The following is an 18764-nucleotide window of genomic DNA, read 5'->3' as shown; positions in this document are numbered from 1 at the left end:
GACTGGTGTGAAAGAGACCGAAACTGGTTGTGAGATCTAATTGGGGGTGTGTGTGTGTGTGAGTGACTGGTTGTGGGCGCTAAGGAAGAAGACTGAGGACAGAGCTTCAGCAGCCCTTGCAGCTTCTGGTGAGTGCTATTGGCCTGGAAGGGAAAGGAGTAGGAGAACTGCTGGAAAGGGAAAGTAAAGGTGGCTTTTTACATTTATTTTTCTTGATTGACTGCCATTTTAATTATTGGGTATTATGTGATGTCTGCTGTTTTGAAATATTTTGATATTTGGACATGTTTTAATATTTTTTATGAGTTTTTAATTGTTGGATGTTATTCTATTCAGCAGCTGTTTTGTAACATTTTTAGTATAGCTTTACAATTATTTCTGTGTGGGGCTCTATAGCAGCTTGGCTTATTCTGTTTTCCCAAAAGGAAATGTATTAGTGTTTAGGGTCTGGTTTAATAGTTGTATTTCTTAGAGTTGTTACTGTTTGAGTGTGTTCCATAATACAGGGATAACTTTGTGCGGGTTAGTTTGTGTGCATTATTGCAAATCCTGAGTCTGTTAGGTGCTATATTTCTCTGTTTCTCCAGGTTCACACTGCATGCAGAATGGCTTTTTTGGTTTTCCATTCCAGTTTCTGTCTCCATATTTATAATTTGTGGTTTTTCTGTTCTTGGTGAAGGTCAGTTCTGGGTGTGTGACAGAGGGGAGGTATTTTACTAGCATGTAGGCATTTGTATCAATCTTATTTGTTGTGTTTTCTCAATAGGATATGCATTAGTGGTAAATTACTATTTTTATAAGGAAGGCTATTGTGCGTGGTAGTAAACGGAGTTTGTTTTACTTTTACTGAGATGTCATCAGAAACAGAATATCTTTTTTGTATGGTGAGCTCTACAGGTTGATGCCCTAGATCTGCTCTGCACTCATTGCTGGGGGTTGACGGGATTCTCCTGTGGTTTCAGGGTGCATGTTTACATTTAGCCCCATGATGGTCACATGTTCAGTGTGTCATGCATGAGAGAACCATCTGTCAGGTGTGTCTTGGCCAAAAAAAGGTTGAGAACCACTGTGCCTGTACATATTAGGGGTGGCGAACTCCAGTCCTCGAGTGCCACAAACAGGCCAGGTTTTCAGGATATCTAGAATGAATATGCACGAGAAAGATTTGTGCATGCACTGCCTCCACTGAGAGGATTAAAATGAGATTAATTATGTACAGAAAGGCTCTAGCCAGATACGAGATTAATTATGTACAGAAAGGCTCTAGCCAGATACAGCTTCTCATTTAGCCAGCATTACTATATATCTCTATATCTTTCTCACTCTCTCTCTACATATACAGACATTTACATATTCACACATATAAACATATATACACATACATATACACATCAAATTATTCTGGTGAAAAAGTAGCCATTTTTCCAATCCAGGAGTGAGAATGAGCAGAATTCTCACCATCTCTTTATAGTAGTAAAATAGCTGGTGTCTAGTTTTTTTCTACTTCTCTTCCCGAGTAATTCTTTCATGCAATTGCTTACTAAGAAAGCAGAGTTGCTTACCTGAAACAGGTGTTCTCCTAGGACAGCAGGATGTTAGTCCTCACAAATGGGTGACATCATCGGATGGAGCCTGGCACAGAAAACTTAAGCTCAACATGCCACTATCCACGTGTCCATACGGGGAACCCTCTTCAGTCTCTTAACACAGAAGTACGAAAAAATAAAATAAACCTAACAAAATCCAACTCCACGGGGTGGCAAGTGGGTTTTGTGAGAACTACCATCCTGCCGTCCTAGGAGAACTCCCGTTACAGGTAAGCAACTCTGCTTTCTCCTAGGACAAGCAGGATGGTAGACCTCACATATTGGGTGAATCTCTAGCTACAAGCTGGCCCCGAAGACAAAACGACCAACAGACACCTAACCACGTGCCAACAGGCACAACAGAGGTGCTGTTGATAATAGGAGAAAGCCTGAACCCGAAAAAGGGCCGTATGTAGGAAAAGTCGGGTTTACAGCTGAAAGATTCTAGAGGACAGACTGGCCAAAGCTGCTATCGCATCGGCCATTCCCTGTCCAGACAGTAGTGAGAGGCGAAGGAATGGTGAGAACTCCATGTTGCAACTTTGCAGATCTCCTTCATGGGGGATCACACTCAAATAGGACACTGAAGTTGCCATGGCTCTGCAGAATGAGCCTCGACATGGCCCCCCAGCTGCAGTCCCGCCTGCATATAGCAGAAGGAGATGCAATCTGCCAGCCAACTGGACACAGTGTCTGCTTAGCAACAGCAACTCCCAATCTATTCTTGTCAAAAGAGATGAAGAGTTGCAGAGACTGCCTATGGCTTGCTGTTCACTCCAAGCAGAAGGATAAGGCTCTCTTGCAATCCAGACTGTGCAGAGCCCGTTCACCCTGGTGCGAATGAGGCTTGGGAAAAAAAGGTGGGCAGGACGATTGACTGGTTAAGACGGAAATCTGTCACCACCTTAGGTAGGAACTTAGGGTGCGTACGCAGAAACACCCATCATGGAAGAATTTTGTGTAGGGTGGGTACATCACTAAGGCCTGAAGCTCACGGACTCTGCACGCGGACATGATTGCGAACAAAAACATGACCTTCCAGGTTAGGTACTTGAGGTCACAAGAACACAGCAGCTCAAAAGGAACCTTCATGAGCTGAGCCAACACCACACTGAGGTCCCAGGACACTGTGGAAGGCCCCAGGGGAGGCTTCAGCTGAAGCAGGCCCTGCATAAAGCACCCCACAATGGGTTGCACAGAGATTGACAAACCATCCACCCCCTGGTGGTAGGCACCAATCGCACTCAGATGCACTCTAACGCAGTTGATCTTTAAGCCAGCGTCCGGAAAGTGCAAGAGGTAGTCAAACAGCTTTGATGTAGAGCAGGAGAATGGATCCAGGCTGTGGTGCTCACACCACACGGAAAGCCTCTTACACTTCAGGCCATAAGAACTTCCTAGTAAAAGGCTTCCTGGAAGTCACCAGGACATTTCATCAGAGAGGGCGAAGGGCTGCAGAAAGCATATGTTGCTTACCTGTAACAGGTGTTCACAGGACAGCAGGATGTTAGTCCTCACATATGGGTGACATCATCAGGATGGAGCCCAATCACGGAAAACTTCTGTCAAAGTTTCCAGAGCTTTGACTGGCCCTTACTGGGCATGCCCAGCATGGCACTAACCCTGCAGCCAGCAGGGGTCCCCCTTCAGTCTTATTTGAAAGCTACAGGCAGTGCCGAAAAATAAAACAAAACGTTACAAACCCAACACCACGGAGTGGCGAGTGGGTTTCGTGAGGACTAACATCCTGCTGTCCTGTGAACACCTGTTACAGGTAAGCAACATTTGCTTTCTCACATGACAAGCAGGATGGTAGTCGCCCTCACATATGGGTGAGTACCGAGCTGAGGATGTCTAAACATGCACCAAATGTACCCAAAGGCATGCAACAGGCACAACAACTGGGGTGGAATTTGGTAGAGGGCATCCTGAACCCCACCGGGCAGGCGGAAGGGTGTTGGTACGTCACGTAAACAGGTTACCAAGGACAGATTGGCCGAAGATGGAATCTTGTCTTCTGGCTTTGTCCAAGCAATAGTGGGCTGCAAAGGTGTGGAGAGAACTCCAGGTTGCAGCCCTGCAAATGTCAGGAAGCGGCACCGATCGCAGCTGTGCTACTGAAGTCGCCAAGGCCCTCACAGTGTGCTTTAACATGGTCTTGAAATGGAATGCCCACTTGCTGATAGCAAAAGGATATGCAGTCCGCCAACCAAGAGGAGACAGTCTGCTTACCCACAGGCTTCCCTAACTTGTTAGGGTGGAAAGAGACTAACAATTGAGTGCTTTCCCTGTGGGCAGCTGTACGGTCTAGGTAAAACGCTAGAGCCCGTTTTACAGTCAAGGGTATGCAGAGCCTGCTCTCCTGGGTTGGCATGGGACCTGGGAAAAAAGGTAGGCAGTATGCTGGATTGATTAAGATGAAAATCCGAAACTACCTTAGGTAAGAATTTAGGGCGAGTGCGGAGAACTGCCCGGTCCTGCAGAAGTTTAGTGTAAGGCAGATAGGTAACTAGAGCCTGCAATTCACTAACTCTGCGAGCTGAAATGATAGCCAAAAGGAAAATCACTTTCCTTGTGAGATATCGAAGGTCACAGGAGTGAAGAGGCTCGAACAGTGGTTTCATGAGCCGACCCAAAACCAGATTAAGGTCCCAAGAAGGGGAAACTGGTTCAGAAAGGTTAAGTGGTTGGAGGATTAACCTTTCAACATCCATACTATCAGGGATAAGGCGTGAAGTTTGGGATGGCGTAGGCTCCCGTCGTTCTCAGTGATCAGAAGCAGGTCTGTTCCCAAGGGAATGTGCCTGCGGATGGAGAGATCCTGAAGTACTGGAAACCACACTTGGCGTGGCCAGTGAGGTGCTATCAGGATCATGGTTCCTTTTTGTCCTGACGTAACTTTACGATAGCCTTGGAGAGAAGAGGAAGTGGAGGGAATGCATAGAGCAGACCAGTTGTCCATGAGAGGGAGAATGCGTCTCTGGGTCGAGAAAGTTTGCTGCGAATGAGAGAGCAGTAGTTTTCCACTCTGCGGTTTTGTGGGGACGCAAAGAGGTCTATTCGAGGATATCCCCATTGTTGAAAAATGGAGTTCGCTACCAAGGGGTTGAGAGACCACTCGTGTGGTTGAAAGACGCGACTCAGCTTGTCTGCCAGCACATTGTCCACTCCCGGTAAGTAGGTGGCCTTGAGGTACATCGAATGGGAGAAAGCTTCCGCCCAAATCTGTGAAGCTTCCTGACACAGAAGGTAGGAGCCCGTCCCTCCCTGTTTGTTGATGTACCACATGGCCACCTTGTTGTCCGTCTGAATTAGGATGACCTGATTTGAGAGGCGATCCTGAAAAGCCCTGAGAGCATATCTGATTGCTTGAAGCTCCAGGAAATTTATTTGGTGTTTGGCTTCCTCTGGAGACCAAGAGCCTTTTGTCTGCAGATCGGCTATGTGGGCTCCCTACCCAAGGTTGGAAGAGTCGGTGGTGAGAATGATTTGAGGATTTGGAACCTGGAAGGGCAATCTCTGGAGGAGACTGGTCTGATTTGTCCACCAGGCGAGAGACAGATGGAGTGAGTCGGTGATATGGACAATGGCCGACAGAGGCTGAATAGCTCGAGTCCATTGAGACCTCAGAGTCCAGTGCATGTGTCTCATGGCCAAGCGGGCCATTGGTGTGACATGGACCGAGGACGCCATGTGTCCAAGGAGGACAAGAAATTGGCGTGCAGTCGCAGCATGTTGAGATTGCAGTTGGTGAGCAAGAGACACGAGAGTCAGTGCTCATTGTCGAGGCAGGAAAGCCTTTGTCTGTAAGGTGTCCAAGTCTGCCCCAATGAACGATAAGGTTTGAGATGGGACTAAGTAGGATTTGTCGTAATTGACAAGAAACCCTAACGAAATTATAGTGTGTAAGGTTACACTGAGGGACGACAGAGCAGCTTGCTGAGTGGAAGCCCTGATTAACCAGTCGTCCAGATAGGGGTAGACGTGAAAATCTTGTGTCCTGAGGAATGCTGCTTTGACTATGAGGCATTTTGTAAAGATTCGTGGAGCAGATGCTAGGCCGAATGGAAGTACTCGGTATTGATAGTGCTTGAGACCTACTAGGAATCTCAGGTATTTGTGATGAGTTGCACTTATCGCAATATGGGTGTATGCGTCCTGGAGGTCCAGAGAGCAGAGCCAGTCTCCTCTTTGTAGAAGAGGTAGAAGCGATACCAAGGTGACCATCTTGAACTTTTCTCGCTGGAGGTACTTGTTGAGGGCCCGTAGATCTAGAATAGGACTGACACCCCCAGATTTTTTTGGGGATTAGGAAGTACCGGGAATAGAACCCTAGGCCTTGTTGAGAGTGTGGAATGGGTTCTATTGCTCTTGACTGGAGAAGGAGGGAGACCTCTTGATCCAGAAAATGGAATGGTTGGACATTCTCCATGTCTGCAGAGGTGGGGAGTCCGGTGGCAGGGCGAGAAAGTTCAGATGGTAACCCTGAGCAATGATTGCCAATACACATTGGTCGGATGTAATTGAATGCCACATGTTGTTGAAGTGGCACAGTCGACCTCCCACTGGTATGTGCAACAGAGGAATCTGGCTGCTGCTCTCCAAGTGGAAGTCAAAAACCTGAAGCAGGCCCCGGCTGGGGAGGTGCTTGTGGTTTTTGTTTTCGGGTTTGACGAGACTGAGGTTTTTGATAAGGTCTCGTAGCATGGGATCTGGCTGGTGGCGGGTAGACTTTCTTGGACAGTAGAATGACTTCTTAGATTCGCACTCACAAAGCGGGGAGTAGCTGGCTTGTTACGGCGGTTACTACCCCAAACCAAATAAGCCTGATACTTCACTTTCAATGCATATCCTGCTTCAACCGCAGGGGAGAAGAAAAACTGATACTTCACGCATATCCAGCATAGCTCTCTGCTTCAACGGCAGGGGAGAAGAAAAACTGATACTACACGCATATCCAGCATAGCTCCCTGCTTCAACGGCAGGGGAGAAGAAAAACAACCAATAAGGGCTGAATAACACAGTCTGGGTAAAACAAATAAACATGGGTGTAGCTTGCTTATTGCGGCGGTTACTACCCCTACTACCCCTAACTAATCAAGCTTGATATTTCACTTGGTTGCAGCTCCATCACTGCTCTCTACATTAATGGTGGGGGTGGAAGAGAAATAGAACCAAAGAGCTAAGAGAAACAGATAAGTATGAGAAAAAAATGTGAAGCTTGCTGGGCAGACTGGATGGGCCGTTTGGTCTTCTTCTGCCGTCATTTCTATGTTTCTATATATTAGAGTCCTTTCTAAAGGGCTGCTTTGAGGAGAAGTCGGAAGACATTGAAGAGAGCTGTTTTAGGGTCTCATGATAGTCTTAATTTGGCCACCATCCATTGGATCTGTTCACCAAACAGATTATCTCCTACACAAGGTAGGTTGGACAACCGGTCTTGCACTTCTGGGCGAAGTTCAGAAGACTTGAGCCAAGCCCACCGTCTCGCCGAAATAGCAGCTACAGACACTCTGGTAGAGGTGTCAAAAATGTCATAAGATGTTCTGATCTCATGTTTGCCTGCCTCAAAACATTTGCTTACAAGGGTTTACAGTTGGTCCTGGAATTGCTGAGGCAGGGAGTCTGAGAAGTCCTGTATCTGCTTAAAGATGACCCTGTTATATTGGGTCATATAAAGCTGATAAGCAGCAATTCGGGAGATGAGCATGGCCCCTTGGAATACTCTGCGACAGATGTTGTCTAGGAATTTTTATTCCTTACCCGGAGGGGTAGACGAGAGAGGTTTTGACCTTTTTGCAGACTCTACCATGACTGAGTGGTGAACAAGCTGTGAGTTCTGAAAACCTGGGGCTGACTGTACTAAATAAGTAGTGTCGGCTTTCTTGTGTACTAGAGCAATTGTTCCTGGATTTTCCCAGTTCTTTTTGAGGAGATCAAGAAGAACCTGATGGATGGGAATAGAGATTATTACCTTGGGGGCAATCCAGGAATTGGAGCAACTCCATCACATCTGGTGCCTATCATCCTGTTCCGTCTGCAATTGAAAAGGAACCAATTCAGCCATTTCCTTCACAAAATTTATAAATGAGAGATCCTCTGGAGGAGAACGCTTTCTACTCTCAGTGGGTGAAGGTGGTGAAGGTAAGTCATCAGTATCTGATGAGGTATCATAAGGATCAACACCTTTTCCTCAAGGAAGTAGAGGGGGACAGGGTGGTTGGATATCTGAAGGTCCTGGTGTAGACTCCGAAGGAATCAGAGGAATTATCGGAGGCACAGACGATGGCATAGAAGGCACCGGTATAGGCATCGATAGATGGCTTGGTGGCGCCGATGGACATATCGGCACAGATGGTTGGATCGGTGGTGAGGGATGTATAGGCATCGATGGCTGAGGCATAACTCCAGATGGAGGAATGCGGAACGGTGTTTTCTCCTCCCAATGATGCTGTCAGTGGGGAGGGCATCGGAGCCATCGGAGACCCAGGATCCATCGGTGGAAAAGCGGCCATAAGCGCTTCCATCCTGGATAGCAGTGGTGCCAGCGCTGCCGGAATTGGGTCGATGATCGGTTCCACAGTCTGTGCCGGAGGAACCTGGAGACGTTGCATCGCCTTGTCGATGGCCTCCTGGACCATCCGGTCCAGTTCTTCTCGGAGACCTGGAGCAAGTAGCCCCGGCTCCGGAACAGAAAAAGGCGGCAGAGGCATAGCCGGAGGGACCACTTTTAAAGGCGGAGTCGCGGCTCCCGATCACTGATCGGGTGAGGGTCGCCTCAGAGACCCGGTCGCAGGAATGGTGGGTGCCTTTCCTGGACAGGGCTTCTTCGACAGCGGCTCGGATGATGGCGAGGTCAATGATTTCACTCCCTCGATGGTCTGAATCTTACGGTGCTGATGGCGATGTTTCTCCCTTCGATGCCCTCGATCCTGAGGGGGAGTAGAGGGTGTCTATGGCCGAGAAGTCGATGCCGGTCGGTCACCGGTCAGTGGTCGATGCTATAGACGGAGTCAGGGTTTGAGCACGGAAGAGAAGTTCCATCTTCTCCATTCTGGCCTTGCGACCCTTCGGTGTCATCAGGGCATATTTGGCGCAGGTCAAGACATCGTGCTCGCGTCCTAAACACATTACATAGACTTTATGGGGGGTCTGTGATAGACATGGTGCAGGTACAGTCCGGGCACCGATGAAACCCCGATGCCATGGAAAAAATTTAACCGCGGTACGGTCGACGGCCAGTGGGCCGCGAAGGCCAAACTCGACTGTAATAGACGGGAAACGGGTAAAAACTTACCGGAGTACCACGGACTTATAAAAGTTAGAGGAGGGACCCCTGTGGGGCAATATAACTTTTAGTAATTCCATGAGGAAATTCCTGTCAGGAATCTCTTCAGAGCTCCTTTACCGCGAGGCTACTGCTGCGCGGAAAAAAGAAGACTGAAAGGGGACCCCTGCTGGCTGCAGGGTTAGTGGCATGCTGGACATGCCCAGTAGGGGCCAGTCAAAGTTCTGGAAACTTTGACTGGCCTCACATATGGGCTCCATCCTGATGATGTCACCCATATGTGAGGCTACCATCCTGCTTGTCCTGTGAGAATGCCTTGTACCTGCTGGCTGAAGGCTTTTCTGATTTTGGTAGAGGCTGGGGATCAGTTATGAAGAGGCTCCTTGGGTGCTAAAAATGATGGCGCTTAAGCCTGCTGGATACTGAAATGCCTGCAGCAAGTGGTAGGGATTTGATTGCTGTGTCGAGGAGCTCCAAGGGGGACCTGCCTCACCGCTCCCTGCTCCTCGTTGTGCTCGATAACTTGTAATATGGCCCTAGCACAAAACTGTTTGCCTACCCCTGATCTAGAAGAACTACAAACAGTGCTTGAGTAATTCAACACTCACTAGTTTCCAGTGCAGGGAATACAGTAATAAGATAACTCACCTGACTTTTTTGCAGATACTGGTAAACCACTGCCAACTGAAGGGCTGTTACTGATACCAGTATTTCCACCACCTCCTGGTGAGCCAGTTTTTTTACTGAGCAAACTGTTGAAGAAATTTGCTAGAACACCTTCACTTGTAGTTCCAGCTACGTAAAGAAAGGAAAAATTATTTTTTTTTTGCAAAACGTGTTATGATTTATTTTATACTGATTCAGCACTAACTGCAAAATAAAGCCTTCCCTTGAGATAAATTATCTCTAAGCAATAGTTAAGATCAAATACTCTTCCAATAAGAAAAGCAGAAATGGAAGTTTTTCACAAACATACCTTTCATATTGGGATCAATTTTCTTTGCTCCAGCAGGAATAGGTGTGGAATTAGCAACATTAGAAGTCCCTGATCTGCTTGGAGTCCTAGGGGAGCCTCCAGGAACCCTTGGAGAGGAATCCTATACAAAAATATAGCAATTAGTTACTGAAAAAAAAAAAAAAAAAATCAATTCAGCAGCATAACCAAAAATGTCAACACAGAGTAATCACACACAGCACGGTGGTTACTTATACAGCTACAAGCCATGCCCCTGTAACAATTTGTATCTTTCCTTTACGCATTCAGTGAGTGCAGTTATTTCAGTACAGACACGAACACCAAGCAGCGAGTTTATAAAATGAACTTCCTCATGAGAGAGTTTGATGATTTTCCAGTAAATTTTGTGCTCCAGTCTTCAAGCCCTGTTCAGTTATTAGCAGGAGCCATTTCTGAAGTGCTGTCATTTTTCTCTACTGGGGTCTGAAGTGGTTGGCCCCTACACCATGATCCGCTGCTCAACACAAAAAACGTTATAAACTATATCTAATAACTTTCTTATGGAGCTATCCTCTGCAGTCTCTATTTCTCATTGGCCACAAAAAAACATGTGTGTGTTCTATTTTAATAAGTTTGGAATGAGCATTTGCTAATTAGATCATTCCATTTATTCAATTCATCTACAGCATATGAATTTTACAGCCCACAACTCCTTCTTGATGTTAACTAGAAATATTGCACATTTGTCTAAATGCAAGTATGTAATCATTTAGAAGAGCATTATGACATTTTATAATAAGCACAATGATTATGGTATTTATATTTCCAACTGAAATCCATGAGGATTTAAAGTAGTATAACATTTAGGGTATAAACAGCCACACTGATTGTTTTTACATATTCTTTCCAGCATTCTCTTTTCATAGGTAGGCACAGTATCTAAAAAGGGATGGAAATTGGCAAATTTTGGTATGCAAGAAAAACATGAACATCTTACAAGTTCAAATACTAGATCAGTATTTTCAGAAAATACCTAAAAAAAACCCAAACCAACCAACCTTTCTTCACCATTACTTTCAGTGGGCAACAAAGCAGGGAAAGTATGCAGAATGATGGCTTTGGGAATGCTTTCCAACATAGGTATGTAGAAAGAATGTGTGTAGGTGGATGAAGGCTTTGTAATAGGGGTGGGCCTGGGTATTCCCTCACAAAGTTAACCGAGACCTTACTAAAAGTGGTACACTTGGTGAGTGCCGCTGTATGTTTTTAGCAGTATTGCATCAGACTTATGCAATAGGCTACTGTTCGAAATTGTTCAATACTTGCTTCCTAAATAAAATCAGTTACCACTAAGTTCTTATTCTGAGAAACTTAACTGATGTGTACTGATGGGGGTAGATTTGAAGCAATGATATGTATTTGTGATTTAGTGACTCAGGCTAGGTTTAAACTTTTGGTTGATTCTGTGTGTTTATATTCTATATTATTTATTAATGGAATTTTATGAGTAATCAGTTTTTGTGTGTACGCACACATGTCTTTGGTTATATTTTGTATTACCTTTTTGATATTTTATTTAGCAATAATTGTACCTCACCTAAACACAAAGTGAATAGAGCCAGTGAAATATGTGTGGGATATATGGCTGTGTGTAGTGGGGGGAAGGGGGTCATTATGTGTGCCTGTTTTTGGCTAGGTAGCGGCTGCATAGATGTAAAGGGTTTGTGGAGATGTGGTGTGGCTTTTTTGGGGTATGGGCATGTGTCTGTATGTAGCAAGATGTGGCTGTCGGAAGTGTGTGTTTGGGTGTTTAGGGGATTATGGGTGTGTTTGGGTAGGTTTGTGTGCAGGGGGTGGTAACACTTGCCAGGGTTGAGTGTGTAAAGGGAATTGTATGATGCAGGTTTTTCAGGGCATGGCTGTGTTATGTGTAGGTTGGGGGTATGGTTCAGGCATGTGCAGGGGTGGGGAATGAGGTGTGGGGTTGAACTGAGAAACTCATTTATTTTCCCTCTCTCTGTGAGAGGGTGTAGGAGTGTGTGCACTTTAGAAGTGCCTTCCTTTACCGGTTGCTTCAAGTTTTCCTTGAGTCTTTCTGCCTCTGCTGCTCTGTGGTAAAGTGCTGAAAGTATGAGGAGGCATTTGGAACGGAGCTCTGGTCAGCATTCTAACAAGCAATGGGAAGTGGGTTTGTTTGTTTTTTGGCTCTGTTCTGTGAAAAGAGTGATCTGATGTTTCTAGTTTTCAGATTCATCCAATATTTCCACATTTTCTTCCTACATGCCAAATTTGGAAACTTACCCTGAGCTATTTCAATACATGTGCAGCTCCATCAGTACTGGTGGACTCCTGGTATTCAGAAGCCTAAAGCACTTTAGATGAAGCTGCTCCATTGAAAATACATATTCACTCTACTAAATCTTGTGCCTGATTTACTGAACCCCTCTCTGACAGAGGGAGAAGTTTGGTGGGTTAAGCAGCCAACCCAAGTGAATAGGCAATGTCTGTGAGCCATGGCAGACTATTATGTACCTATATTGAGGGCAAAAAAAAAAAAAAAAAAAAAAAAAAAAAAAAGGTAATAAGCCTCTACAACTGAGATACCCACGAGTCCAGAGAACTTTTTGTAATTGTCAATAGTGTTTTGGAAATGTTGCATAAGAGGTAGGTAATGTGTGATCATCTAGTTCCAGAGTGTAATGAGTTTTCTTGTTTATGCAGGAAAGGTAGCATCTTTGAGGAAGGAGCTTGAGCTTCAAGTGACAGCAGTCAGGATCCCTACTGTTGCCTACAGATGAGGAAAGATTAAGTAGGGAATATATCTACCCTGTTGGAAAGCAGAGTTGCTTACCTATAACAGGTGTTCTCCCAGGACAGCAAGATGTTAGTCCTCACAGATGGATGACTTCATCAGATAGAAACCGGCACGAAATACTTTTGTTAAAGTTTCTAGAAACTTTGACTGGCACACTGAGTATGCCCAGCATGCCACTATCCCTGCAGCCACACGTGGTCCCCCCTTCAGTCTCATAGAAAAGCATAAAAGACTAGCAAAAAATAAAATAAAACACAGGCAAACCCAACTCCACGGGGTGGTGGGTGGGTTTCCTGAGGATTAAATTCCTGCTGTCCTGGGAGAACACCTGTTACAGGTAAGCAACTCTGCTTTCTCCCAGGACAAGCAGAATGTCAGTCCTCACATATGGGTGAATACCAAGCTGCAGGCTGTCCCTGGAACACACTGGGCCAATAGACACCTCCGGGTACGGGCAAGGCACCGAGCAGCACATCCAGCCTCTCCAGTAGGGGCACCAACATAGAGGGCGCTGGCTCCAACACCGGTATGGGGGCCAATGCCGGTGGTTGCTCAAGGCCCCCGAAGGGCACAGAGTACTGCCTACTGGACCACGCGGGCCAACACCTCCTGGAATTTGGGCGTAGTGAGTGCCGATGAGGGAGGAGAAGGCAGATGGGGGAGAAACCAGCACTTCTGCGGGGGTCCATGGAGGTTCAGGTACCTGACACCAAGATCGGTAGGGAACGTCCTGGGCCTGGAGTAGGAAGGGGCCTCCTGACCTCGAGGCCACTTCGCAGGGGGTTCGGCAGAGGCCGGTGCCCCTCTGGTATCGGTGCCAGCACTGTGTGGCGATGACAGTCTGTGCTTCCCTCTGTGCACGGCCCAGTCCTTCTTCAGCACCAAGGAAGACGATCCAGAGGCCTTGGATTGGCCCGACGTCTGTGAGGGGTGATCCCCCCACGCTTTTTTTGTTGTGGCAGGATACAGAGGGTGACAGTCTTGAGTCAGAACGATCTCCCTGGCTTGACGTCCCCGGAGCTGGAGTCAATGGAACCGATTGTCAGGAACTGAACAAGCGCTCTCTCTTAGCCAGGTGGGCCTGCCGGCCTTTGGGGGTTACCTGAGCGCAACTGGGGCACAAACGAGCATCGTGGAAAGGCCCCAGGCAGAGGACGCAAACATCGTGTGGGTCCGTAATGGACATAGTCTGTGGACACTAGGGGCACTTCTGGAAGCCGATCGCCATCGAAAAAAAGACATGAGGTTGGTCGCCAGCAGCCACTGGGGGGGGGGGGGGCAGACACTCGGGAACTGACTGTAACTCGAAAAATGTACCTACTGAACACTGGAGGAAGCAGCTCGTGAAGGGAGATCCCGGAGCAGTTTCTTCAGTGCAGGAAAAAGAGTTAAAGAACTCCGCAGAAAAACAGAGACTGAAGGGGGAGCCCTCGTGGCTGAGGGGATAGTGGCATGCTGTGTGCCTGTCAAAGTATCTAGAAACTTTGAATAAAAGTATTCCATGTCGGGCTCCATCTGATGTCACCTGTGAGGACTACCATGCTGCTTGTCCTGGGAAAAGAACTTGATCTACTGGCTCCAGGTGATTTGGAGACTGCTAAATAATGGAAAAGCACCTTTTGTATTACCTTTTGAAAAAATATCCCAGAGTATTCAAGGGAGATCCTGTGTGAAAACCTGGGGCTGACTGTACTAAATAAGTAGTGTCAGCTTTCCTGAGTACTGGAGCAATTCTCAACAGCAGGACCACCTTTATGGAACTCCATCCCATCCGACCTGCGGCAGGAACCGTGCCTACCAACGTTCAGGAAAAGACTGAAAACATGGCTTTTTAAAAAAGCATATCCAGACTTCAACTGATCCCCACATCGGACATCACCAACACATTGTTAACAATGGGTTTAAATAAAAACAATTCATTTACCTGACATCACCAACACATCGTTATCAATCTCATTCACCATATCAATTCTACTACATTGTAATTAATCTTATAACATTGTAAATAATTTGCTGTTAATCTCCCTTTTCTTCTCTCTCTTCCGCTCCCAGTTGTGTACTTCCTTGTTTTATTGTAACTGCAATTCCTCTAACCATGCACTTGTTATAGTTCTTTGAGTTCTCTGTATTTTACACACCCTGTTAAATGTAAACCGGTTTGATGTGATACCTGTCATGAAAGCCGGTATAACAAGAATAATAAATAAAATAAATTGTTCCTGGATTTTCCCAGTTCTTTTTGAGGAGTTCGAGAAGAACCTGGAAGGGAATAGAGGTTATTTCCTTGGGGGCATCCAGGAATTGGAGCAACTCCATCACATCTGGTACCTATCATCCTGTTCAGTCTGCATTGAAAAGGAACCAATTCAGCCATTTCCTTCACAAAATTTATAAATGAGAGGTCCTCTGGAAGAGAACGCTTTCTACTCTCAGTGGGTGAAGGTGGTGAAGGTAAGTCATCAGTGACTGATGAGGTATCATCTCCCCAGGTATCATAAGGATCAACACCCTTTCCTCTAGGAAGTAGAGGGGGACAGGGTGGTTGGACCTGAAGGTCCTGGTCTAGGCTCCGAAGGAATCGTAGGAATCATCGGAGGCACCGATGATGGTAATCGAGGGCATCGATGGATGACTGTGGTGCCAATGGACGTATTGGCACCGATGGTTGGATCAGTGGCGAGGGATGTATCGGCATAACTCCGGATGGAGGAATGCGGAACGGTGTTTTTCCTCCCGATGATGCTGTCAGTGGGGAGGGCATCGGAGCCATCGTGGAAAAGCGGCCATAAGCGCTTCCATCCTGGATAGCAGCGATGCCAACACTGCCGGAATCGGGTCGATGATCGGTTCCACAATCAGTGCTGGTGTCTGTGCCGGAGGAACCTGGAGACGTTGCATCGCCTTGTCGATGGCCTCCTGGACCATTTTGTCCAGTTCTTGTCGGAGACCTGGAGCAAGTAGCCCCGGCTCCGGAACAGAAGAAGGAGGCAGAGGCATAGCCAGAGGGACCACTGTTAAAGGCGGAGTCACGGCTCCCGATTCCCGATCGGGTGAGGGGTTCCTCGGAGACCCGGTCGCAGGAATGGTCGGTGCCTTTCCTGGATGGGGCTTCTTCAACAGCGAGGTCGATGATTTCGCTCCCTCTATGGTCTGAGTCTTATGGTGTCGATGGCGATTTTTCTCCCTTCGATCCCCTCGATCCTGATGGGGAGTAGAGGGTGTCAATGGCTGAGAAGTTGTCGATGCTGGTCGGTCACCGGTCGATGCTGGCGCGAATTAGACGGTGCCGGTTCCGATGACGTCGATGCAATGGACGGAGTCGGGGTTTGAGCACGGAATAGAAGTTCCATCTTCTCCATTCTGGCCTTGCGACCCTTCGGTGTCATTAGGGCACATTTGGTGCAGGTCAAGACATCGTGCTCGGGTCTTAAACATATTACACAGACTTTATGGGGGTCTGTGATAGACATGGTGCGGATACAGTCCGGGCACCAACGAAACCCTGACGCCATAGCCATGGAAATCATTTTTTGCCGCGATACGGTCGACGGCCAGTAGGCCGCGAAGGCCAAACTCAACGGTAATAGACGGGAAATGGGTAAAAACTTACCGGAGTACCGTGGACTTATAAAAGGTAGAGGAGGGACCCCTGTGGGGCAATTTAACTTTTAGTAATTCCGTGAGGAAAATTCCTGTCAGGAATCTCTTCAGAGCTCCTTTACCGCGAGGCTGCTGCTGCGCGGAAAAAAAGAAGACTGAAGGGGGACCCCTGCTGGCTGCAGGGTTAGTGCCATATGCTGGGCATGCCCAGTAGGGGCCAGTCAAAGTTCTGGAAACTTTGACAGAAGTTTTCCATGATTAGGCTCCATCCTGATATTGTCACCCATATGTGAGGACTACCATCCTGCTTGTCCTGTGAGAAAAAACATTTCCATCTAACACAAATCATAGATTATGGCATAATGGGATTTAACTACAAAATGTGCATGCTTTACTTTACAATTAAAATACTGTAATAACATTAACTAGTAGGCATTTCTTATTCTTGCAGAAAGAAAATTAAATTAATCTTTTAATGCATGATACAATGATAAAGAGAAGATAACTGTCCTCTTAGGAGGACAGTTTCTCCGGTCGGACGCTACTCACAAACAGGTAAACCCTAGGGACCTTGATTTTCAGTTTTTAATTTATTGGGGTTTATTATAACAAGAACAAACACAGGAGACAATCAGATTAAAAAAAAAAAAGATTAATTTTTCCAGGTAAACCTGAGTTTAGTTTGGTGGACAGAAACCAGGACAATAAAATTGTAAGCAGATTCTCCCTTCCGCCCACTCAGCAGCACCCCCATCTCTACCCTAGTACCCTGCCTAGCACATCCCCCCCCCCCCCACCATAGCATTCATCCTTACTGCGCCAGGCTTCTCTGTCCTTCAAGCAGTATAATTACTGAGGCTCCCATGCTCTGTAGCACTGCACTCCTGCTTTTGTGCAGAGCCAGGGAGTCTGCTGGGATGTGCTTTTGGTGGGCAGGGTCTGCGGCACCAGACAGCAGACACTTTGGCTGCTTTGAGGCAGAAGCTGAGCGACTTGAAACAGCATGGGTGGCACTGGAGGGTGAGTACTTTCACTGGTGGGGGGTGGAACGTGAAACAGCATAAGCTTTGATCATACTGGCTTCCGGCAGTGGCTGGAAATTGGCATCTGCAGCTTGGGAGCAGCTTTTTAATCAGCCTAAAATTAGGGTATCAGTTTAAATTGTCACCTTTGGAAAAATCTGGGAAGGGAAAAATCTGGGAATTTACGAGTGAAAATTGGTTAAACAAAGTACCCTAGGTAAACCTTCACAAAAATCAAGACATACTTTCATAGTTGCTAGGAACATCTCATGCTCAGCAGTGATGGAGGCTTGTCTGTACAAGATGGATGCATCTAGCAGCTGGCAAGTGTCATTTTCATGTCTATTTATAAGCAAACTATTTTCCTAATTAGCATCCAGTTAATGAGACCCACTTATCTTGTTCCTAGAGCTAACTACTGAAAAGGATGAACAGTTGTCCTTTAACAAATAAAAGATACCAAATAAATGCTACAGATGTCATTCATCAGTTATATACAGTTAAAATGCATGAGAATGAAGGCAAAATGAAATGTACCAGCGTAATCAGACATGAAATAGAATATGTTTTAAATATCACTAAAATTTGCATATAGCCCGTCTAAAAATCACACAAATGGAACTAAATGGTATTTAATTTACCATGGGTATTTTCTAATGAAATTACTTCTTACAATAAATCTGCATATATAAAGAATACTAACCACTGGCCGCCCAGCTGCAGAAGGAGGTTGCTTTGCTAACTGGGACTGCAACAAAAAAAAAAATATAAACATCTTATACATACACACATATACATACACACCTATACATACACACATACAGGACAAAACTGCCACAAACTTTGGGGTCAATTCATTTTGCCACTGGGAATCATCTGAAAGCAACTAGCTATTTAGGCCAGCCAGCAAATAAATATTTTTGTATTTCAGTCCCGGAAGAGGGTCTATTCATGTGCCTGAATAGAGGTAACCTGCATGCAACTGACAATATAATGGCTCATACCCATCCTGAGCCGCAGAAAATACTTATCTGGGTTCAAAAATGGATGGTAATAGTGGCAGAGCTGAGCACTCTAATGGAGTGTAAAAGCTGGCTCCGGTTCCAACACAAGGTAAATATCTTCAGGCTACTTTTTTTTTTTAAATATAAAGACATCTTTTGACACTTTAACACACCAACCAGTGGACAGATATTTTTACGACAGGAGATATTCTGAAAAAAAAAATCTGCTTTTCAGCCACTATAAGCTATTGAGTCCAAAACCACTGTGGGTGAATTGACCCCTTTGGGATTTGAGGTCTAAACATATTTGAAACATTTCATGCAATACAAATTTTTCCTTCCCCAAGCCCCCATTTCCCTTCAAAGGAAGAGAAGTGGAGAAACAGGACAGCCTAGGAAGCATCTCAAAAAATCTATTAAACACACCTAAGAGCACCCCCAGCAGCAGTCCACTTAGCTGTTTTGTTTACAAACAGGCCGATACAGAAAAACGC

General features: G+C 46.1%; 1 protein-coding gene across 2 annotated transcripts in view; it reads right to left on the bottom strand.

Moving 5' to 3' along the window:
- The window catches only part of DYNC1LI1 (dynein cytoplasmic 1 light intermediate chain 1), a 136585-nt gene that overhangs the window by 4023 nt on the left and 113798 nt on the right, over positions 1-18764 (bottom strand). For both annotated transcript variants that reach the window (XM_029589409.1, XM_029589408.1), the window contains exons 10-12: positions 17970-18014; positions 9851-9971; positions 9523-9669 (exon numbers count right to left, since the gene is read on the bottom strand). In XM_029589409.1, coding sequence (XP_029445269.1) covers positions 9523-9669; positions 9851-9971; positions 17970-18014 — 313 coding nt within the window. The remainder of the gene's footprint in view (positions 1-9522; positions 9670-9850; positions 9972-17969; positions 18015-18764) is intronic.

Source organism: Rhinatrema bivittatum, chromosome 2, assembly GCF_901001135.1.
Source record: "Rhinatrema bivittatum chromosome 2, aRhiBiv1.1, whole genome shotgun sequence".
In the NCBI taxonomy this organism is placed as follows: Eukaryota; Metazoa; Chordata; class Amphibia; order Gymnophiona; family Rhinatrematidae; genus Rhinatrema; species Rhinatrema bivittatum.
This window is presented reverse-complemented; position numbering and strand designations above follow the sequence as displayed.